Consider the following 24,682-nt stretch of genomic DNA (forward strand, 5'->3'; position numbering starts at 1 on the left):
TTTGGTTCATGGTTACTAGGCCATTGTGTTTCTTGATGCTGATAAGACAATGAAAGGGACCACGTGTTTGAGTGAACCAGCAGACAGGAAGCAGGGGAGAGGACATTGAAATGGTATAGGCATGAAACATGCCTTGTTGACCTACACCTAGAAACAGTCTAGCTAGACCCCACCTCTTAAGTTTCCACACTCTCTCAAAATAGTGCTCTCATTTGAAAAAAATCAAACCTTCAGTACATGAGCTAGTGGATGACATCCAGCATTCAAAACAACAAAATCCAAAACAAACATGAAAAGCTGGAGTGCAAACTTGCTTCAGAGAGAACAGAGCATAAGAAAAAACATGGGTCTCATTCTTATGAGTCACATAATGGAGAAGTCAGTGTTCTTTATCATCAAGAAATGTTTGCTCAAGGGAGTAGTCTCTATCAACACTAGAAAACTCTTCCTAGGGAGAGCTGAAGGCAAATCCTGTCCATTTAGACACCCATGATGATATCTTATACCACAGATATAGTTCCTGCAGTTATTCAAGGTTGTGTAATATAGATGGTCACAACTAAGTCTCATCAAAAAATTATCTCAGGGTATTGTCCCATAACACAAATCAAGTTGCAAATTCAATTGGGAAGTCCAAGTAGAACATAAAATAAGGGATGAGCTTTTAACTCAATGCTGAATATTTCCTCTTGCCCATCATATTCTAATTGTGTGGAGTATGATTAGGTATAGAAAATTCTTAGGAGGATACCAACCATGCTAATGATGGGTATCTTCATAGACTGCTACATATTTAAATAGGAAGCCAGTTTCTTTAATGCAAATGCTTTACTCTAAATGAGTTTAGAAAATTGCTTTGAAAGTAATGCTTTTATCCATGATAATGTTTCCATGAGTTCAATGCTGTCTCTAATTTTGTATTGGACTAAAAAACATACAAAGCTTTCTGAATATAATAATTTCAAATTGAGAAATATTTGTAGTCATATATTTCTGTGTATAGCAGTTGTGGGGAAAGAAAAAAAACTTTCCCTCAAATATTAAGATCGTAATTACCCACAACACTACTTGAAAACCAAGATGATTTTATTCAAGAAATATTTATCAAGCACTTACCTGTGTCTGGTTCTGTGTAACATCTTGCAAGTAAAAAATGTGAAGATACAGCCTATGATGAAGAGAACAGACCAAGGGGCTTTGCTGACATTGTCTGAGAGCGTATTTTAAAATTATTTTTAATATAAGCCAGACTTTGACATGTTTGAAATAGACAGTATGAACATAAAGGAGGCCTAAAGATCAAGACATCACAGGAAAGAGATAAAGAAAACTTGACTTGTCTATCAAGAAGTAAAGAACTGAGGCAAACCCAGGCACAGGGCTTAAAAACCCTGGCTTTTATAAAATTGACAATTCTGAGCATTATGTCAACCATGGTCTCTTTTGAGATAACTGATATGTGTGTTAATCTTCATAATTTTTCCTGATGGAAAAGTCTATCTCGGAACAGGTTATTCACTTGTAGTTCATGTGTGTGTGTGTGTGTGTGTGTGTGTGTGTTTGTGTGTTTGTGTGTGTGTGTGTGTGTGTGTTTTCAATGAAAGCAGCACTCTACTAGTTACTAAGTAATGCATTTAAAAATAAATGGAAGTGCACATTCACTTATCGAAAACAAAACTATTTGCAATCCTATCACCTTTTGTATGCTCATTCTTTGGTAAATTCACTAACGCAAATGAAAATATCATTTAATCAAAATGGAATTATATATACACTGTATACATACACATAGTTCTTTCCTCTTTGAGAAATATTAATATTAATATTAACAGCCTAATACATATTTTTCTAATTCTTTAATGTGAATTTCTTCACGACTTTTCTTAATGGATCATATTATCTTTTGCATGTGTGGCTGTGTTTTATCTATGATAAAGGATCAAGTTCTGTATCCATATTATGTTTATCGCTTATAGAAAACCTTCCCTGATGAGTGGGACTTCTCGAACTTTAAAAGTCGGTTGTAAGAATCACTTGGGAATCTTGATAAACATGCAGGCTAATTGAGTGCCTTTGTGATGGTGCCGGGATTCACACTTTTGACAAGCTTCCAGGTGAAGATGAAGTTGTTGCTCTGAAGTACCAGCGTTGTAGACATCCATCTTTGTCTTTACGATAATTTATTCTTAGACTATTCTTCATTCAAATGCTTCCCTCTATTACAGGCTTTCTCTGTGTTCCCAGGATTTTGCTACCACAAAAATTAGAGCAACTTTCCTTTCATTTTTGCTCTTTCTAGGTCACCCATTTCCTACTGTAAATAGCCTGGGGCTCAATGAACCTGGACCAATGCCATCGGCTTAACTCGTGGTTCTGCCTATCTATAAAGCACTTTATGTGGTTACCATTTCCCAAGTCCCTCAAACATATGCCATGCTACTTAGAAGGTGTTCTAACACTACCAACACTTGTCCTGGTCAACTCAGTGTCACCCCTCGGAGTATTTTAGAATCATCATGATGTAAATGCAACTAGAGTTGATATTAGAGCTCGGTGAGCTCATCTGGAGAGGGTCAGGTTCTTTTGTTCTAGAATAAAGAATTGAACAAAGACACAGAGATGCAGCAGAGGCATGGTATAGTTGAATTTATGCAGTTTGTTAGGGTATAGTTTGTTTACAAAAGGAAGAGGGTTGGGAAGAAGAGGGCTGGTTCTGTAGCTCAGCTTTCCTCTGAACAAAGGATTCTGGCTTTTATGCTCCACACCCTGGGCTTTTTGGAGGCATTTGCACTTTGGGTATATTTGCAACTGTATAGGAGTTCTTACATGCGTTCTGCTACACTTACTTCTGCAAAGTAGTTCATGCATTGTCTGTGTCCTTAGCATTTTTAAAGTTCCTCTTTGGGGTGTATATACTAAGTATAAAAATAGACCAGCCTCAGACAGCCTGAGTATGTTCTGCACCTGCTGCGATGATTTAAGTGGTGGGGACTGAGGGACACCAGCCTCTCTCTCTGCTGGATTTTTTCACATACTTTTTCCATCCTTCATGAAGCCTCCACCTCACGCTCTTCCTTATTCTTAGGCTTCAAAATGATTGAACTACTAACTCTGTCGACCCTGTCAGTACTATAAACACTGTTTGTTGCTAAGCACCCCTGGCATTTCAGAAGTTACAAAAAGCATTTACAGACACAGTTTATGTCAACATGCATTATCTTGGGTACTACTGCCTTATGAAGCCTTGGAATGAAACTAATTTATTTTTTTTTAATCTTCTAGCTTTTTGCTTATGTGACCATTTCTAAAAATATATGACCAATTGTCATTACATGCGTAGGTATAACTTTTTTTGGTTGAATTTTGTGAATGCTTATTGTAAGGAATCTTGTTTAAAATGAGAGAGCAGACATGCATTTGCTGATTTGGTACTTGTGTTCACGTTAGTAACATTTTTATACTTTAGTAGAGATTTCAAGTATCCATACACTGAGAATAATGCACAACCAATGACTTCTTTTTTTTAAACAGGTACAGAATATGTCCCAGTCTATAGAAGTCTTAAACTTGAGAACTCAGAGAGATTTTCAATACGTCTTAAAGATGGAAACCCAAATGAAAGGGCTGAAGGCCAAGTTTCGGCAGATTGAAGATGATCGGAAGACGCTAATGACCAAGCATTTTCAAGTAGGTGTGAATTCTGCTGGTCCAAGCATAGTGTGCAGGTAGCACATTACTCAGCTGGAAATAAGTACTCCTGGGACCATGTACAAAGTTAAAAACTCCCTGGGAACATAACTGTCTCATCACTAAATAGTGACCATTAGCAAACAACCAGGAACAAAGAAGACTTTTTTTTAAAAGGTGCTGCCCATCAGAGACGTGGAGTTTCTGGGTAGAATTATTGGTACTTTACTATCTAAGACAAGGGAAAATCCCAAGGAAAATTAATAATTATGTCATCAATGATTTTCCTAATGAACTTATCCTACTGTGAAGATATAAATTATTAAAGAAGGGAAAAAATAACGTTGATGACGATTTTCAAAGGCTAGTTTTCAAAGTAAGTGAGACCTTTAAAAACGATTTTAGGTGGTTTAACGCAAATTATCTAGAAACTAGAAATGGAAAAATTTGCTGAGCATGCTGGGCAGACTTTATTAATGATTTATGACAGAGTCATTTATTTAAAAAACTTCCTGGTCTGATAATGTAACTTTAGCCTCTACTAAAAAAGTATTGCTTTGTCATAAAAAGCATAGCACAAGAGTTTTCAACAACCTTAAGGTTGTCCACAGATACTATCTCTTGTCCCTCTGCTAATTAGACTATGAAGTTCAATCACAGAGTGAAGGGAGTGGGTTGAATTCAATCTTGTGGTCAAGGCTTTGAGCATACTGGAAAAATATAGGGAGTTGGTCAGAGACAAACAGGATCTTTGAAAGGCACATTATAATGAGATAGAAATCATCAGGGCTTAGAATTTTCTCTGTAGCCTCTGGAATATCAGAAGCAGAGGTACCAATGAAAGACATCACTATATTCAAGTTTCAATGGAAGAAACAGGACAGAAAAGTTGAGGATATTGACAAGAGAGAAAGTGAGGAATCTGAACTGAAGAGAAATTTAAAGAAAACAGAAATCTTTGAAAAAGAGAAAGAAGAAAAGAATGGGTTATAGCAAGATGACAGAATGTTGAAAATATGTAAGAAATGGAGGAAAATAATAAACAGGGAGAAATAAAAAATTCTCAACAGGCACCCATGTCAGGAAGAATTCATTGATACAATACATACACTTTGTGACACAAGGCCAGGCCCTTCCTAGAAAAATGAAGCACAAACTCTTTCCATGAAAAGGACATAAAAGGGAAACAGACTGGGATCAAAGCAAGCAGCAGCAGTGTTTAAAAGCACAAAAGGAGATTCATTTGTTCACTGACAGTCTGCCTGGGATTTAGGTGATTTGACAGTGTTCAGGAAAACCATGTTGGATGTGGCCTTCCCCTCTGAAATAAGAAATTTCAGAGAGGATCTAAAAATTAAAGAGAGTTTCAATGCTCAGGATTCAACAGTGTGAACCTGAGGCTGTGTCCTTACCAAAGGAGACGATTGTGAATACTAAGTGGAGGAGAGAAGCACACCCAGAAAGGACAGCAACAGGAGGACAGGAGCCCATACTGTACTCAGGAGACAGAGTGGTGCAGACTTGGTAGAATCAAGGGACCCATGTAAGCTTCCCTGGGTCAACAGGACTGGGGAATGCATTTTTAGGAAACAAAGAAAGAAAGCTGAGAGAAGCCAAAAACATATTTGCCCTGCTGTATATAGGGTTTTCTATAGTGAAAGCCATAGTGTCAATTAGAATACTGAATTTTCAGAAAATACCAGGTGATTGTGATTTTGATTTTTTTATAGTTCACATAATCCAAAGAGATGTTGGATATGTAGAAGTCTAAATTTCAGTTACTATAATGATAACCATTGTTCTGGACATACATATTCAGAGCAGAGTTTTGAGCATTTGTATATATTAATTGGTCCAATCATCACATCTATCCAACGAACAAGCACTGCTTTACTGTTTTTATCCCCCATCAAATGAGCTAATGAACAATTATACATTTTCTAGTACCTAATCGAAGATTCATATTGACAACATCTAACTTCAAGCCTGCAGGTCTGAACGGATAAACTAGGTCTTTGAATTAAAGTGATAGGGACTGGAGAGTTGGTAACGTTTGTAAATTATTGTTAGTACGAACATAAGGACTTGATTTCTGATGCCCAGAATACATCAAATAGTGACAGGGTTTGGGGTGTGTGTCCTCAGCATTGGGGAAGTAAAGGCAGACATATCCTTAGATTCCTAAGTAGATAATATAGCCTAATACGGGGGCTCCTGGAAATTTTGAGAGACCCTATCTCAGGGGAATAAACTCTAAGTACAGGATGATTAAGGAAGACACTTGAAATCAACCTCTGGCCTACACAGTGGTGAGTATACTTACACACACACACACACACACACACACACACATGCACACACACATACACACACACACGCACACGCACACACATGTACACACACAAACTCATGCATAGTCCCATACACATGCATGTGTACACTTGCAGCACACATACATCCACACACATGGGCACACACATACATAAGCATACAACCATGCACACATACATATGCACACCAACACGCCTGCCAAAATTCCCACATTCATAAGCTCACTCCTCTACACCCAAATCACAGTAATAATCAGGTGCCCTAAACATGCTTATGGATCTCATGTCTTCCCTGAGTTACAGCATGAATCACATTTCCTCCTAGATGCAGAGATAACAAATGCTAGAAGTAGAACATTCTTAAACCAAGCTTAAGTGAAAAACTCCTTTATAAAATGCTCTCTGCTGCTGCAAAACTTTCATCTCACAACAAACACCGTTGTCTCTTCCTTCTGTGGTCTCTCGGGTGGAATGCTGAGCTGTCCATCACACTGAGACCAACTGTTGTTGGCAAGCACTCTGGCTGTTGTCGGAGCTAGATAGTTGAAAGTAAAATTCTAGAAGGTAGCAGCAAAGCTAGACTTATGATATTATATTTTTAGTTTTACACATATGATATATACCTGGGTCCTCTAATAAGTGCCCAAAGCTTCAAAATTGATTGTCAAAAGTCTAGTAAATTTTGAAAAAGTAAAAATACTTCTTAATTCATCAAAGAAAAGAAACTTCCAAAACTTTGACATCAGACTGCTCCTTTGAACACCCGCTTGCAGTAAAATGTAAAGTGTTCAATTGTGGCACTTATTATAATATGCAGCAAGTGGGAGAAGCAGAACTCTTCTCATTAAAATTCTAATGAAACAATTGTATCTCCTTTTAGGAGTACTGCAAGATGCTTAAATTAATAAGTTTATTTCAAGATGAGACGTAAAATGAGCAAGCTCTGCAGTTCTACCTTTTGACTGCAAACCTTACAAATCTTCATTACTGAGATCGTTTTAATCATCTCATTCAACTTGTACATACAGAGAAATTCAAAGATTTCCGGGTTTGAGCTGCATATAGATGTCTCCCCACCAAAAACCCAAGCCCGTTAATCAGGGCAGCAATGGGAGCTTCTGCTCCTCGAATGTGTTTACAGTAATAACATTTTCTAAGTGTAATCTAAAAATGCAATTTTCAGCTCCTTCAATAATCATACAGTACGGCTTCCGACAGAGTCCATGGGTTATTCTCAAAGGATCATACTTTGGCACTCTTTCAACAGATTATATCATCTGCAATAAATTCGCAGTTAACTCAAGATCCTGTGGTACTTTCATTGTTCACGCCTACAAAATTAAAGGGAAAGAAGTTTTTGCAATAAGCATAGAAGTTGCGAGTAAAAGTGCAAGTTGTGGTCCAGGTTTGTGATGACGAGGAATAGGGAACACTGACAACATGTGTTGCTTGGTTCCTTGACAAAAAAAAATTCAGTGTTTTAATGTTGAACAGCTCTGTGTACCTGGCCCAACTGCTATCTACATTATGCACCTTGTTCCTTTAAGGAGTTAAATCACTGCATGGTGGATAAGTAACTCTGCACTCTGTAATGACATCTTAGTTATCTATGCTAGAAAACAACTGGACAGAGTTCACTTAATGATTCAAAATGGAAACAGCAGCATATGTCTCGTCAACTTTTGCAAAGCTTTGTATGATTTATCATGTAGTTGAACTTACCTTCCTACTGAAGTTCTCCTAACATGAATATTCCACAGGACAGGAAACACCTGAGGACAAATGAAAGACAAAGCCAAACAAACACCAGAATCGCCAACAACTGGCCCTAGAAACAGTCTTAAATTCAAGAAAAAAGTTAGTCTAGAGTCAAAAATTCTCCTTTATGTAGTTCTATGGTATGGATATTCAGTTGTGGCATAATTCACTTTCCCTAATGTCTCATAAGATGTTTGATTTCTTTCCAGTATTGCAATTCAATAAATCACTGGGAAATGGGATCATGTCTCTGTTTCCAAATGAGATGATGCATTATTCAGGTTACAAAACACTAGAAACTACAATAATCCAAGAGACGTAATTGCTATGATAGGAAGGTTTTCTAAATATGGTAAAGATCAATTTATTTTATAGCAATGCATGTAATCTCTCAAAGAGAGATTGCTGTGTTAACAGGATGAGATACAAAGATTTATTACCAAGAATCATGTGTCCACTTACATTAACAAAGCCGACCTGGTGTCAGTCCAAATATCAATAAAGAGCCTTGAAACTCTTTAAATAAGTTCCTTTTCATGTCTTACTTCAAAGAACATGGCTGCCTTTTCTGTTTTAAATGACTCTTGGAAACATTCTACTGCTTTCCACAGGAGTTGAAAGAGAAAATGGACGAGCTACTGCCCCTCATCCCAGTGTTGGAGCAGTACAAAACCGACGCAAAGCTCATCACGCAGTTCAAGGAGGAAATCCGGAACCTGTCTTCAGTCCTCACTGGGATTCAGGAGGAAATCGGTGCCTATGACTATGAAGAACTGCACCAACGGGTCCTCAGCTTAGAAACTAGGCTTCGTGACTGCATGAAAAAGCTAAGTGAGTCAAGTTCTTTCATTGGCTTAGGTCATGAGTTTCCTTGTCCATGGAGACTGTATTCTTACACAGAAGTCAGAGTAAAGGACTTACTTATAGGGAGTCAGTCCTGAATTACAGGGCCAAGTGTCCCTTAGTCACTTGAGCATGGTCACTTCACATTTCTGTGGCTTTAAATAACCAGTGTGCTTGGCTAGAGGGAAAAAACTTTCTTCCATTTTTGTTGGTATGTTTTGTTTTGTTTTGGTTGGTTGGCTTGTTTTAGTTGTTGACAGTAAATAAAGTGATCAGGAATCAAATTCAAAGAAAATGTTGTCAAAAATAAAACATTTTCTGAAATAATTAAAAGGGAAGAGGCATGATATACCTGAAATGGATTATTTGCAGCAAACCAGTCTGTAGTGGATACGTACAAAGTTTAAAATAAAACGTGAATGGTTACAAGAAAACATTTTGGATGCCATTTAACATGTAACTCAGATGATTAAACATAAGCCAAACTACAAAATGTTGTGTTAAGGGAGTTACCACAACCACCAAAATACAGAACCAATCAGGGGAGAAATTCTCATATCAGAGGCTCCATTACAGTCATTTCAATTTTTACAAAGGAATCACAGAAGATAATTAAAAGGAAATAAAGTGAACAGAAAGTGTGCATGAATGCATAGAAATCTTCAACGCTTTTTTAATTGAAAAATATTTGTTTTCATGCAATATATTCCGATCACAATTTTCTCTCTCTCAACTCCTCCTAAATCATCTTTATCTCTCTGTATTCCCAGGGCACTGTTTGTGACGAATTCAGTACTCAGATGCATGTACTCCAGCAATCATATCTAACTATCATATCAGACTATAAACATATAAAACAACAGCATCACTATTTATCTTCCTTATTTCATTAGGTGTTTGCTGTTTGCGTTAGCTGGGCGGTAAACACTGAATGTGAAGCAATATCTGTGAGGAACTGGCTCCGGAGTCCTCACAACTACCCAAGTTTACAGTTGGGAAATCCCCTTCTATAGAATAGTGCATAGCTGATGCATTCCTTCCCATATATTTTCTGTAATTTCTAGATTCTTTTAACCAAATGCTGTCCGAATTTAATATAAATATGGCTTGGGCAAAAATGATAAGAAATTAGTCTATACATGCTTTCTACAGATGAAATTGTTTTCCAAACACTTGTCATTCCTGCTTGTTGAAGTTGAAGATGTGAAACTCATGAAAATAAAGAGCAAGCTGTAGTTCTACTCTGTCATGAAGTCTGTCCAATGTCGTTAGTCATTGTCTCCTTGTCACTTATCATAGAGACCAATGTTACAGAAAAATAATGTGACTTTTTGTCTGGAAAAATATGATTTTCTCCTTCCCATCATTTAAATCAATTAGTCACTTAGTGAGCATCTCTAAACAGAGAAATATTAAACAGAGAACCTAAACAATACCAGGAAAGTATATTCAGATGATAGATGATTGATGATAGATAGGTTATAGATAGATATAGATAATAAATGATACATAGATAGATGTAGGTAGATAGATAATAGATAGCTGATGCATAGGTGTACAGATAGATAATGATATATAGATGATAGGTAGATATATAGAAGGACAGATACAGAGAAATAAAGATATAAATAGATGGTAGGAGCATAGGTATGGGTAGAAAATAGATGGATAAATGAATATCATATATATGTAGGGATAAAGAGAGAAACAGAACATGTGGAAGATAATTCTAAATGTCATTTGCTATTTAATGACTATATTTAATTTTTCACAAGAATAATTCATTGCCAGTATGTTTTGTGATGTGTACTTATTGAAAATAATAGCTGATTTCTGCCATGTGATTTTTCTTTTCTTTTCAACCTATTTATTTAATTGATTGGATTTTTATATAGTCTAGCTATGTATCTCAGGCTGGTTTTAATATTCCATTCAGTTCAGGCTGGTCATGAATTTACATTGATCTTTCTGTCTCATTCTAAGTGCTGAAACTACAAGTGTACACACACACACACATACACACACACACACGACACACACAACACATACACACACACAAAACACACACACACAAAACACACACACACACACACAGTCTCACACCCCAAAGAGAACAAAATAAAAAACCCCAAACAAGCAAACAGAAACATCAAACAATAGGATATTGGAAGAGAGGGAAAAGAATAATTAAGTAACACAAAGGAGAGAGGGAGAAATACCATGACTTCAACATTGCAATGAATCCAAAATCAGCATCCTATAATGCTCAGACACAGAGAGGAGGAAGGGGGAATCGACAGTGCAGTATAGCAAACGAGGAGAAGATTCATCTTTCCTCTGAAAGTGGCATCTTTCCTCTTCACAGAAGCCACTCAACACACAGCTGATAAGCAGAGGGTAGAAATGAACTGGGCATTCAGAATAAAATTGTAACAATTGTGAATACATTTCCCTCAATTTTCTACCCCCAGAGGAGTTAGTTTGAAGTTAAATGTTATAAATCTGAAGATTGAAAATTAAACCAGCCTTCCTGCCTTCAAGTATCACAACCACCATCATCATCACCACCACCACCACCACCACCCCAGCTCCAACCAGCAAACAAGGCCCACAGGGAATCACTAAGGTCTGTTTATGTCTACTAAAGAATTCAAGGGTTGTAGAGATAGAAATTAGAAAAATGCTTCCACAGCGTTGCACCCTGGTGGCTCAGTGAAGAACAATGATGCTTTTTCCAAAGTATTTCATTCTCTCCTCTGAGGGACTGAATAGAATAAAGTCCCCTGTGCTTAATTAAATCGTATCAGATTTCTCAACACACAGAACATAATTGTATGCATGTGAGAATCTGCCCGAGAAAGCGTGGTTAAAACTCTTACACACCCCCTGAGATCACCAATAGATATTTAATGGAGATTATAACCAAGCTTCTCAGTTTGCCGGCCCCCACCCCACCCTATTCCCTTGTGATGCTTCTATTTTTGGGCAATGGTTTGGTGCCCTCTAGTGAAAGAAGGGATGCATCCTTTTACTAAAGGAGCCATTTGCGGTCAAGACCCTCCTACTAGGCTACATGGAGACTTCGTTTCTTAAAATGGAGAATAAATTTCCTAAGTGGCAGTAGCCATGTTTCTATATGCGACGGTTTCTTTTGACTCCATGCTTTGTGCTCGCACTTTGTAAAGGACCATTTCTCTGGGGTAAACAAGTTCATCTTTAAGCAAGCACATAAATAGGTGGTTGCTGCAAGACAGGGTACCTTCTGTTTTGACATGTAGTATGCCAGCTGTTTTACACATTTGTTTTAATCCCTGAAAGAACTCCAAATTAGATGATAGTAGTGGTGATTTAATTAAAACATGGACAAATTAATAAACTTCTATGGACTATAAGGGTTGTAACAACTTTAAGCCCAAGTCTGTTTTAATTGAAAATCAGATTTCTTTCCCACACATGATATCATGATTCCATGATAGTGGTATATCTAGTCTTGAATATACACACAACATAACTCAAACACATTAGGGAAAACCAGTTGCTGCAAAGGCTTGAAGAGAGGATTTTATTTTCAAAATAATTTATTTTCAATTCATATAACAATATGGTGTGTGATATGGTGTGTGTGTGTGTGTGTGTGTGTGTGTCTGTCTGTCTGTCTGTCTGTCTGTCACAAGTCAGAGATCATTTGAGGAAAAGCAGATTATAAAAGCACTGCACTGGTTCTTATCTGTTCGTCTATTGTGTTATTATTGACTTCTTTTCTTTCCACAATGGCAATTTCAGTGTTTCACTGTAAAATACCTAATAGTTTGCTCTATGTAACATTTAAAGAGAAAGACACTAAAATCTCAGAGACTTCAGAAATTTAAGAAAGGTTAAACTCTGGCTCACTGGGGGTAGAAAAGTGAGATTTTAATCAGAAACATAATGTAGAAAAATATAAGAACATGTACTTAGATTAAGTTAAATTAAAGCCTAATAAATCATTTGAAATCATTTGCCAGAATCTGCCATACACAACCCAAAATATTCCTGCTCAGTGCACCTGAGATTGATTCTTATAGAACTTTTGAACTAAAGTTTTTTTTTTAGCTAAGGTTTTAAGTAATCAATAAACTTTACTATAAATTGATTATCATTAATCTTTCATATATTTATATGCTCTTAATTTATGACTATATTTAAATCACATATCCTATATTTCCAGATGAAAAGTATAAATTTCTACTTTTTCAGGGATTTCATTACACTATTGTCCATTCAGTTTTAGGTCTAAATGGATTTTATTTTAAGATATATTTCTAACTAAATTTATATTTAAAAGATAAATGGAAGAGTTGAAGTACTTCCTTAAACAATGAAGAAGGTAAAGGTGTGTTTTCTGATAAAAGATGAGTTATTATACACACAGTTAATTGTTCTTATCCTCAGCAGAAGCTCATTGTAGCTACCACAATCATTTCACTTAGCAGCATAATCAACAAGTCTAGACATAAAGATAAAATTTAAATGATATAAGTAGATTTTACAGGGCTCCCAAAGGATGGCTGAAATAGTCTTCTATAAGAATTTTAACAGGTTGTAAAATTAAATCATGTGTATTTCTTACTACATGAGTTCCCCATACCCTTTAAGAAGAAAAACAATTTTCCGTCGATAGAAATAATCCCTGCTCTATCTAAGTTATATGTATGGGTTTGGACTAAGAATCCAAAGCTAGAAGCTCTTCCACTAAACTATAGTAAAACTCATTCATATGCTAAAGATATAAGAAAAGAGAATGGGTGTGTTTTATGCATCAATGATTCAACTTCCTCAGGCTGCATCCTAAACTGTACCATTTCCTCAACTAATCATGGGTGATAACTGACAATAGAAAATAAATGCTTAAAATTCATCAGAGAAATAAAATGACTACCTTTTTAAATAATGTTTTCGGTATTTTTTTTTTGCATAGGTAGAATGTTATCAATTCTGACATTTCCATAGGTCTCTCTCTAGGTGGAGGAGAGTGGTAGGGGAAATCATTGACCCAAGACTCCACCTCCCTTCTGTCGTCATGCACCTTCATGGGAACATTTGTCTTCCAGGCATTTGGGGATATTATCTTTCCTGACTAGCTTCCCTTGTCCTCTAGAAAGTAAGAGAAAAGAAAATGATTCATTTGAACAAAAGCTAGCTTGGGAAAGTCATGAAACAAAAATCAGATAAAGTTTTGTTTTCTTTTTCTCAATGTCTCTGTTCCTTTTGCCTATGTTTTCTTGACACCAAAGACCATAAAATTATAACTGGGAAAGCAGCCAGTTTCATAAATTCCTGTAGATTTATTTCTGCTGACTTTATTTGACAAGATAAAACAATGACCAACTTAAAGGAAGTTTCTCTTGGGAAGTACTCAACACTAAGAGATCCTCAAGTGTTGCTTACTTCCCGAGAATGCCCACCCGACAATAACAGCATGGTGATGACTACCACATGGCCATAGTGGGGACTTGCTATATATCTATGCATCCATCCATCCATCCATCCATCCATCCACCCACCCGCCCGCCTGCCTGCCTGCCCGCCCGCCTGCCCATCCATCCATCCGTCTGTCTGTCTATCTATTGTTGGTTAAATGGGCCATGACCACAGATACCACTTTGTCCTCATCAGCATATAACAGTCTCTTTACCCTGAATCAATTTAATCTCCACTTAGCAGAAAAAAATATGCCAGACTTTAGACAGCCCTTTCTGGAAAGTAAGTGCATTATCTGCAGTATACAATGATTCTGACATGTGACATGTAAGGGGAACCAGACTTAATCCTGTCTACCTTAGCATAAGTCATAGGCAGAATCTTTGTTTCTGTGTCTGATTGTAATTAATACACATACACATTAAAGGGCAAGTGGAGGCATGATTAATTATGAATACTAAGTAAATTCAATTACTATTTAGTTGTGGATTTTGTTTATTTCATTTCGATCTTTTACAATGTTCATTGTTCACTCTCTACCACGTGGCACCTAGATACATACCTGACTTTACTAAATGACAACAGAAAAGTAATTTCGATGAGCACATGCTTCCCTGCCTCTCCCTCCCTCCTTTTTTCTAAAAAGACATGCCTGGCGTTGCCCTTTGGTTTATCATGTTTTTCAAATCAACTCTCATTCAAATTATGATTTGTCACTTTCTGAATGCCTCATGATCACCAGTGACTTCTTTGCAGTACACACCACAGCTATTGCTTTGCAAGGGTCTTGTTAGCCATCAGGATGGGATTCTCCACAAGTCAGTACACAGCCTTCTGAGGAACTGTTTTACTTGGTTCAGTGATGTCTTGTTAAAAAAAAAGATTCTTCCTCTTGGGATAATTTAGACCAAGAGTGAACCCAAATTTAAATTCTTTACTTCTTTCTGTTTGTCCTCCATCTGTTCCAAACAAGGGTCTTTGTACTACATAGCACAGAAAATATGGTACGGGAAGATAATTAAAAATCTCACATTTTAATTTATTTTTAACATTTTATAGGTTATAAACTGTTTATAGGGAAGTCTTTAGTGACCCAGAAAAGCACTCAAAACTGCAAGTAGGTGTTACCAAGCCATATCCACATGTTGCTGTCAAAAATTATGCTTGATATTTCTTTTCTAGGTTACTCTGACCTTCATAACTGCTTACACAACACATACACACACACACACACACACACACACACACACACACACACACACACACACACACTTGTAGGCCAGCAGGATGGAGGAGTACAGAATACAATGCTGAAGTGAAAAACACTTAGCTCGGCTTGAAAAACAAAGCAAATGGATTAATGGGAATTTCAAGACAGAGTCAGGTTGTTTATGTGACTTTCTTAAAAATAATTCACACACTAAACACACAGTAGGAAAACAGATTTAATATAGCTTTAAAGCTCTTAAACCATGTTATTAACTCAGCTGTAAGATTAGGCCAAAGCTTAATTTCTAAAGGTAAGAAGTATTTTCAGAAATCTACTCCCAAAGATGCTTCTTCCAGAGCATCTCCGATGGGTCCCTTAAATGCTTATTTGCTGACTTCTGTTGAGGATGTCCTTCTTGGTGTATGCCACTCAGGAAGCTAATCCATCCTCAGACCTTCACTATCATCACGGCACTTACAAATGCCCAAAGTGCTTCTCCCAGGGGCATCTGTTCCCTTCAAGTACAATCTTTCTCACCAGATACTATGTCAAATCATGCACAGTTGAAAACTACCTTCACTGGCGTCTTGACAGTTTTCTTCTTCCTCCTCCCTATCTTTGTAACTCAGTAACTGTCACTATACTCTGCCTAAAGTTGAGCAGTCCATATATTTGCACATTACACTACAACATTATTAAGTTGTTTGGGCCTCCTATCTTCCCATCTAACCCAAAATTGGTTTCTATCAACTTTACCCTTAATATCAGACACCCAAGTATACCGTTTCCTCTGTCTCTATCTCTGCTTTACATCCCTCAGCCAAATAGAGCAACAACTCTCAGAGAATATCCTCCCTACTCTTCTCCCTCTGCAGTTCATTGTCCATAAAGTAGATAGAATTTTCTTTTAAAATTGCAGTTCACGGATCTTTTTATTCCCTAATGTTCCCTTTTAAAACTCTTCTGTAATTTTAGATTATATCTATAAAAACTTACAAACGTTCACATTGATTTTACGACTTTAATTTGATCAGTCTTAGATTCCTAGCAGGAACATATGCAATAGTTAATATTCTAAAGTATCTGACTGTGTACTGAGTGTTATTTTAAATATGTAACTTGTGTTGCTTATTTAATCTTTTTAACTCCATGGTGAAAGCTTTTTGATTATCTCTGTTACCCAAGGCACAATAGGAGGTTAGGAAATTCTTCAAGGTCAATAAACCGTAAGGATACCATATAGATCCAAACCCAGGTAGTTCTCTAGACTACAATCACTGACACAACATTTTAAAATACTGCCTTTTCCCAGATAGCCTCCTCAAATGCTAATTAAGCTAAAACTGTATATAAGCAACCCTTCAATTCATGAGCTAATGGATGATTCCTTGTCAATTACAACCCAAATTACATATCAAATTGGAAGTGTAGGAGGTAGAAGTCTTCTCAGCCTTGGAATATTTTAAAATTTTGAATGCATGTGCTTATTTCAGATTAAACTGAACCAGACTTAAAACACATGAAAATTCAGCTGCACTTTATTTCAAATGTGCCTCATGGATTAACAGTACAAAATTAGCTTACAAAAAGAAACATGTCTCCAGATGACAAATGATGGTGGACTGAGGTCAGACAAGGGAAGACAGAGCATTGCATATCGTGAGTCATGGAAAGATGGGAACCACTGAGTGGATGCTGAACATGCAGGTTTAAGAGAAAATAACCTAGAGTGGAACCAGGAGGCAACGGATAAGTTATGTGTCTGTGTTTAGATCCTCCTTGGTCAAAGAATTGATTTGAAATATGTTTGAAGCCTTGTTCATAAATATTCATTTACACATATTGAAGATGATTCAAATATAACCAAAATGTCTAAGAAAACTGACAGTAATAAAAAAATTCAAAATTCATTTAACTTCCTTATGTAACAGCAAATGATATTTTTCTCAGACAATTTATTAAATTGATAAGAGCAGATTCTACGCTTGTGCTTAGCTAAAGGCCAAGAAGTGATCAGACAATATAATTCCCAAATAAAGACATGTACAGTAGTGTATGTATGTACGTAGTAAGAACTCACAAGAAATGTAAGTATTTAAAACATGTGCAAAACCACACTGTGATAACTCATTAGAAGTATAACTCTATTCAGTTTATCTTCTTTACGATTTTCAAATTTTAATTAAAATATAATTGTAGCATTTCTCCCTTTCCCTTTGTTCCTTCCAAACCTTCTCATGTCCATTCCTCCTACCTCTTATGTTATCCTGCTTGCTTCCTCTCAAATTCACAGCTTATTTTTCTTATTTTCATATATATGCATGTGTATTCACATTTCATAAATATATAAATACAACCAGCTAAGTCTATTTAGTGTTGCTTGTTGTAGATGATTTTAGGACAACCCATTAGATATTGCATCTCTAATTAAGACACTCATCCTGGGGAAGACTAATTATGCCTCTCTCAGAAGCTATTAGTTGTCTAGCTGTTTGTTAGAGCCCATAAGATTTCTCTTTCCATATCTATTGGTGTTTGCGTTTTTCCAGTCTTGCTTAGGCAGCCATGTTGATGATGTAAGTGCGAATGTAGCTCTCTTATTCTTTCTAGGAAACACAATCTCATAGCAGACTTCCTGGTCCTCTCACTCTTACAGTCTTCCCATGCCTTTCTCACGATTTTCCCTAAGCACTAGGTGCAGGGAGTTTGTTATAAATGTCTCCACTGGGAGTGGGCACCCCACAACCAGTGGTTCTCTACATTTTAATCGGGTTTATTTTTCTGCAATGGTCTCTTTATGCCACCAATAGATGCTTCCTTGATGAGGTCTGAAAGCTACACATAATCTGTGAATAAATGAAGAAGTACTTTGGAAGCAGTTAGTAATTAAGCTGGTCTTAGTAAAGCAGCAGTAGTAAGATCCACAGTAAAATCTACAGCCTCACTACCCCTGGGTATCGGCTAGGTTTCTGGTACCACACATGTTTTCTCTCTATTGAGTAGGCCTTGCATTGTTTTAAAAACCTTCTAGCTACCAGCAAGATAGCACATTTGGGAATATGTTACCTTGCTAATTACTGTTGTTATTCATATGTATCATGTAGATAGGACAATTGATTGCTTTTCATTGGCAGTTTGCATAGCACTTCTGATACTATAAAAACTGGTCCCCAGGGAAGAGGCTTCCAGGTCATATCTAGCTGAAATATTTCTAATCCTGTGTTCAAACTGCGTGATGTCTCCAGCAATAGAAATCTACCGTCAATCTGGAAGGTGAAAGCAAACAATACCCTGTACGTTTTGGGGAGACTCCTAGACTACCCTGACAAACAACAGCTCAAAATGTGAATTCTCATGCCTGATGCTGTGTTTTTGTTAGTTATGGCAGAACTTTATTTGAGCCGTATGTGTATGGATGTACATACATTTATGTGTAGTACACGTAAATTTAGTTAATATGAAATGATGCAATTCCTTAAGGCTTTTGAAGCAATCTTAGTATATTTTTGCCCCTCCCTCTCCTCCAGTATATTCTCGTGTCCCCCTCCTCCTTTTGTATGTTTTCCCTCCCCATTTTTCATCTCTTAAAAAATGATTAAATTGCTTGCTATAGAAAAGATATGGCTAAATGTTACAATTGACAGTATTCTTATTTTATAAGTGTACAGAGGTAGAGTGAGTGAACTTGTTAAGTCAACTGTAAAATGGAGCTGGAAGTTTAAAGCATTCAATTTCAGTCGAAGCCTTGCAGGACTCAAAATATTAAAATGCAGGCTATTCACTGGTTTTCCTCTCTTCAGTCTGTGACCCTTTCTCTTTCTATCCACTCCCAGGCTGTGCATGGCACATAAAACCTGAAAATGATTTTCAACAGGCAGTACATAAATGCATTTTCTAACTTTTCAAATTTAGTGGCTCTAATGTTTTTGCACCTACTTTAACATTTTAAAATCACAATTTCAATATACACATGTGGCAAAAATAGTATGCTTAAAGATCTAAAGGGCTTAGAATGGAAACCAACATTCTCTTTGTGCTTTTCTAGTCAGAGTTTAACAATTTTAACAGTTTAATTTTAGGGCTTTAGATTGGTTAAATTAGCATGTTGAATAGTATGTTTATTTCCTACTTTTAAAAATCAATCATAGACATTATTTAATGAGTTCCTATTCTAGTAACTGAAAATTTAGATAACATCTGCTTGAGCTATTTAAAAAATGCATCTCTATTTTGTATGCTTCATGGCAACTCACAGATATTGATTAAAATCAAACTACTTATACTTTTACCACATTGATTTTTTAATCTTTATTTGGAAAAATTTTATAATTTTATTTTGTTGACTTATTTATTTTAAAGCTAAAAGGCAAGTGTTTATTGCTGGCCAGAGGTTGCACTGGGAAGTTTTCTAAATCATGTAATCCTGGCCTCACAGCTTCTTTTGTTTGTTTGTTTGATTTTATATTGTTTTGGGGGGGGGAGGGGAGTGGTTGTTGTTTTGAATTTTGTTTTCTTGTTTTGTTTTTCTTCGATTACATCCCAATCATAGAATCCCCTCTCCTCCCAGTCAACCTTCCTGTCAACCCTCTTACCCAACTACCCCTGGGTATCAACTACCCAGGCACAAATCCCTGCAGGATTAGTCACATCCTCTACCTCTGAAACCAGACAAGGCAGCACAGTTAGGGGAACAGGATCCACAGGCAGGCAGCAGGAACAGTCCTTGCTGCAGTTCTTGGAGGAACCATATGAAGACAAAGAAGCACATCTGCTACATATGTGCAGATGCCTATGTTCAGCCTTCCATACAGAAGCCTAGGTATGCCTTTTGGTTAGTGGTTCAGTATTTGGGAGCCCCCAAGGGTCCATGTTAGTTGACCCTATTTGTCTTCTTGTGGAGTCCCCATCCCTTCCAGGTCCCTCAATCCTTCGCCTAACTCTTCCATAGGACTTCCTAAGCTCTGTACAATATTCCCTGAGTCTCTGCATCTGTTTCCATCAGCTGCTGGGTGAACCCTCTCAGAGGGTAATTATGTTTGCCTCTTGTCTGCAGGCATAACAAAGTACCATTCATTAATAATAGCGTCAGAGATCGGTTCTTAACATTGGATGCGTTTCAAGTTGAGCCAGCTATTAGGTGGCCAATCCCTCAGTCTCTGCTCCTAAAACAAGTCCCTGTACTTCTTCTAGGCAGGACAAATTTTGGGTAGAAAGTTTTGTGTGAGGTTGGTGTCCTATTCCCTCCACTGGGAGGGAATCCTGCTCAACTTCAGGAAGTGGCCATTTTAGGCTTCGTATTCCCAACTGCTAGGAATCTCAGCTAGAGTCACCTCATGAACTGCCTGGGGCCTCCCCAATCCCAGGTCTCTGGCACATCCTAGAGATGCCTGTACCTCCCAGCTGCTGATTTTCTTTTCTTTTTAATTGGTTATTTTATTTATTTACATTTCAAATGTTATCCCACTTCCTCATTTCCTCTCCGCAAACTCCCTACCTTATTCCCGCTGGACCTGCTCCAACGAGGGTGCTACCCCACCCACATGCCCATTCCCCTATGCTAAGGCCTCAAACTTTCACAGGACTAAGGGCCTCCCCTCCCACTGAAGTTTGATAAGGCCATCCTCTGCTAAATATGCAGATGGAGCCATGGGTCCCTCCATATTCTTTGGTTGATGGTTTAGTCATTGGGAGCTCTCAGCGGGGTGGCGGTGTCTGGGTGGTTGATACTTTTGTTCTTCCTGTAGGGGTGGCAAACTCCTTCAGCTCCTACAGTCCTTTAACTACTCCATTGGTGTCCCCATGCTCAGTCTGATAGTTGGCTGCAAGCCATCTGCATCTGTATTGGTGAGGCTCTAGCAGAGCCTCTCAGGAGACAACTATATCAGGCTCCTGTAAGCAAGCACTTCTTGGCATCAGCCTTAGTATCTGGGTTTGGTGTCTGGATAAGGGATGGTTCCCCAGGTAGGGCAGTCTCTGGATGGCCTTTCCTCAGTCTGTGCTCCACTCCAGCCAGCTGCTGATTTTCATTCACTCTCTAGACCCTCACTCCTGAGCTCTTCTCTACCTGATCCCTAACCATAATCCCCTCCCCATCCCCTCACCCTGACCCCTCCCTTCACCCATCTCCAGTGAATTTTTTATTTCCCCTTCTGAGTGAGAGTCAAGTGTCCTCCACTGGCCTTGCTGTTATTTAGTTTCATAGGATCTGGGATGGTGTGTAGGTATCCTGTACTGCATGGTAATATCCATTTCTTAAGAGAGTACACATCATGCATGTCCTTTTGGACATAGGTAATTTTGTCTTTTCTATAATTAGGCAGTAGTTAGAGAACCAGTCAAGTAATTTGATTATGAGCTGATGACTTTTTACATTTAATGCAAATGGTTATAATATTATGATCATGTTATATTGTTCCCTGGAAACTGCGATGTATAATTCCTTCCTTTCTAAATCTAGAGCCATAATATCTGTACCATTAAATGGAATTATATATATATATTTAACAGTAAGCCAGATGGAATGATACATACTTTTAATCCTAGAAGCATGGGGATCTCAGGACAAGGTCAGCCTGATCTACATAGCAAATTTCAAGCCAGATTGAGCCACGTAGTTAGAGACAGTCTCAAAGAATTAAAAATGAAGTGATATATATATATATGTATGTATGTATATATATATATTATATATATATATATATCTCATACCCATATCTATAAAATATTTATCATTTTCATGTTGGCTGCTTTTGGGAAACCTTCCTCTTAAAGCTGTTCTCAAAGTCTCCTGCACAGTTCTCATTATAGAGGAAGTCATTGCTTTACTGGTCTCATGTCTGCCTCTGTTCAGTTACTAACTTGTTCACTGGTTTATATCCTCAAGTAGTTTCTTAAGAAAATTATACAGCAAAAATGCTTCTGGAATAGTTGCACATCAGAAAAGATCCTATGTTGTCTGTTTTTGTATTTTTCTTCTTCAATACAAAGGCATAGACCCTTTTTTGCATTCCATTATCCAGCATGGTGATAAAAAGCTGAATTCCAGTCTAATTCTTACTTGCTTATGTGAAACCAGTTTAAATATCTTGAAAATTTCAATCACTTTGATTTTAGCCAACCTATATTTCACAGTCATTCTATTACAGGTACTTCTCTACATAATGTGGATGATTTCTTCTAGTCTTGTTCTGTCTCTCCTTATTCTAGAAACGTTATTTAAACATTGGAAACAATATTTTCTGTTTCATGCTCCCACCCCTTTTCAATTTTCTGTCTGTTTTTGTAAAGATGCAATCATAGTTTTCATTTCCAAATGAATCTTTCACTGTCCAAATTCACAACTTCAAGTGTCTAAAGGGAAAAGTGTCTCAACTACTTTCTGGATTCTTTTTCATCAGAATTGTTTTTAACCATAGTTTTAAAGTCATCTGTGGTATCCTCTAATTTTACAATTGTGAACAAGAAACTACTTAGCCCCTTTGAGTAATTACATTGAACTTGGGACTTCTGACTATGAGTGACAGGCAGGGGGACCATGTCATTAAGCAGGAGGAGCCTGTGCTGAACCTCCAAAATATACATTCTCCACTTTAAATCTTTTAGGGTAACTAACACATAGTTTTGCAGGTGTGTTGACCTCTTTTTAGAGGCCTACGTCTAGGCAAGAAATGAGACCAAGTAGCCTTAGCGTGCATTAAGTTCTGCCCACGTGCCTAGTTACTGGAATACTCCAGTGTGCTCTCTCTATACAACTTCGCTTCTTCAGTCATCAGTGCTTTAGTACAAGCCAGCACATCTTAGTTTAAATCTTTTGTGAACCCTCTCCATTATCTGTGACTTTGGAAAATTTATTCAACTTCTCTACAAGTGGATCTTTTTATCCTTTTCCTTGTCTTTAGAATTTAAAACATATTTTATTGCTTATTTCTCCACTGTAATGTTATTGAAATCAGAAAAAAATAGAGGAGATAAAAGCAGTTATCAGTCAGTCCACCATTTCCATCAAGAATAATTTTTCATCTTTCACAAAAAATAAACATATATGTTGTTCTGTGGTTTAATTGGAGACAAGGATGTCTTTTCACTTCACTCTATGTACACTGGATGCTTCTATGGTGTTGTCCTCTGTTTACTTAGAAATATTTATGTGGGTCATCATCACTTTTATATGTCTTATGTTTATATCATCTATTCAACTAAATCAACTCAAAATATATTAATGTATCTCTAATCCATATTGATTCTACTTTGCTCATATGTTTTTACATGTTTATAATAACCTGAACTGCCTTATTCCAAATAGGTGTAACACACAAGCTATAGGTAATAGATAGATGGATGGATGGATGGATGGATGGATGGATGGATGCATAAATAATAGATAATAGAATGGAGTCTAATGAACTACTACCCCACTCTTGATAAACTGGGTCTCAAGAATCAGTAAAACAATACAAAGAAATTGTGAAGTATGCAAAGATGTCACCAAATCTTATTCTTTTCAAATAAAATAGAAAATGATTTCAATTCAGGTATCATGAAATATTTTGTATAACAGAATGTGTAGTTACTGTTTCAATAACAGGGAAAAATATGTTCCCATTCATCATCTTCCTAACTATGCATCTTGGTGTTCTGCCAACTACAAATTATTCTTATGAGGAGCATATAGGAAGAAATATGAGCCAAAATAAGCTGCAGGCTAGGGTGCTTTTGTTCATGGTTTGCCTTGAACATTTCTTCTTCCAAACATACAGCAGCCAGCAGCAATGACCTAGACACTTATCAATTTTTACACTAGGCAGAGGAAGATAGAAAAATATGAAATAACATCAAGAGAAAATAGAAAAAATAAAATAAATGGACAGAAATGTTATTTCATTATTTGGATCAAAGGTAAACATTTGTAACAAAATTGCTTTCAAATATACATAAGATAAATTACTTTTGCATTCTGCTTTTTAAAAAATCACAGATGTTGCTTGCCCTTTGGTTTTGGTTCTGGCATTTATGAAATTTTAGCTATTCTTAAGACTTATTTACAGCAATAGTGACTACATATATGTTTAAGTATTATTATATGTATAGAGTATACATACACACATACTTTCTTAATGAAAATAATGATGTTTATTACACATCAGATTCAGAAACTGCCATTATGTGTTCTTTTGGAGTCTTTTGTACCTGAGATTTAAGGTTTTATTCTTTGCATGACCATGACTGTTTGATCATGCCTTTTTATCTGTATAATGGGAACCTCATAACTCTATACCTTTCAGTGAATTTTCAGTACTATGTTATATAAGGATATATTGCAATGGACATGTTTAAACTAAAACTAAAAATCAGGCTTCAGAGTTCTGTCTAGCTTGTATACTTTTCATGACTATAA

General features: G+C 36.8%; 1 protein-coding gene across 2 annotated transcripts in view; it reads left to right on the plus strand.

Annotated features, from left to right (window-relative positions):
• The window catches only part of Olfm3 (olfactomedin 3), a 219,414-nt gene that overhangs the window by 189,474 nt on the left and 5,258 nt on the right, over nt 1–24,682 (plus strand). For both annotated transcript variants that reach the window (XM_087616342.1, NM_145777.2), the window contains 2 exon segments: nt 3,532–3,687; nt 8,387–8,606. In XM_087616342.1, the coding sequence (XP_087472468.1) occupies nt 3,532–3,687; nt 8,387–8,606 (376 nt within the window).

This window comes from Rattus norvegicus, chromosome 2 (genome assembly GCF_021556685.1).
Source record: "Rattus norvegicus strain SHRSP/BbbUtx chromosome 2, alternate assembly SHRSP_T2T, whole genome shotgun sequence".
In the NCBI taxonomy this organism is placed as follows: domain Eukaryota; kingdom Metazoa; phylum Chordata; class Mammalia; order Rodentia; family Muridae; genus Rattus; species Rattus norvegicus.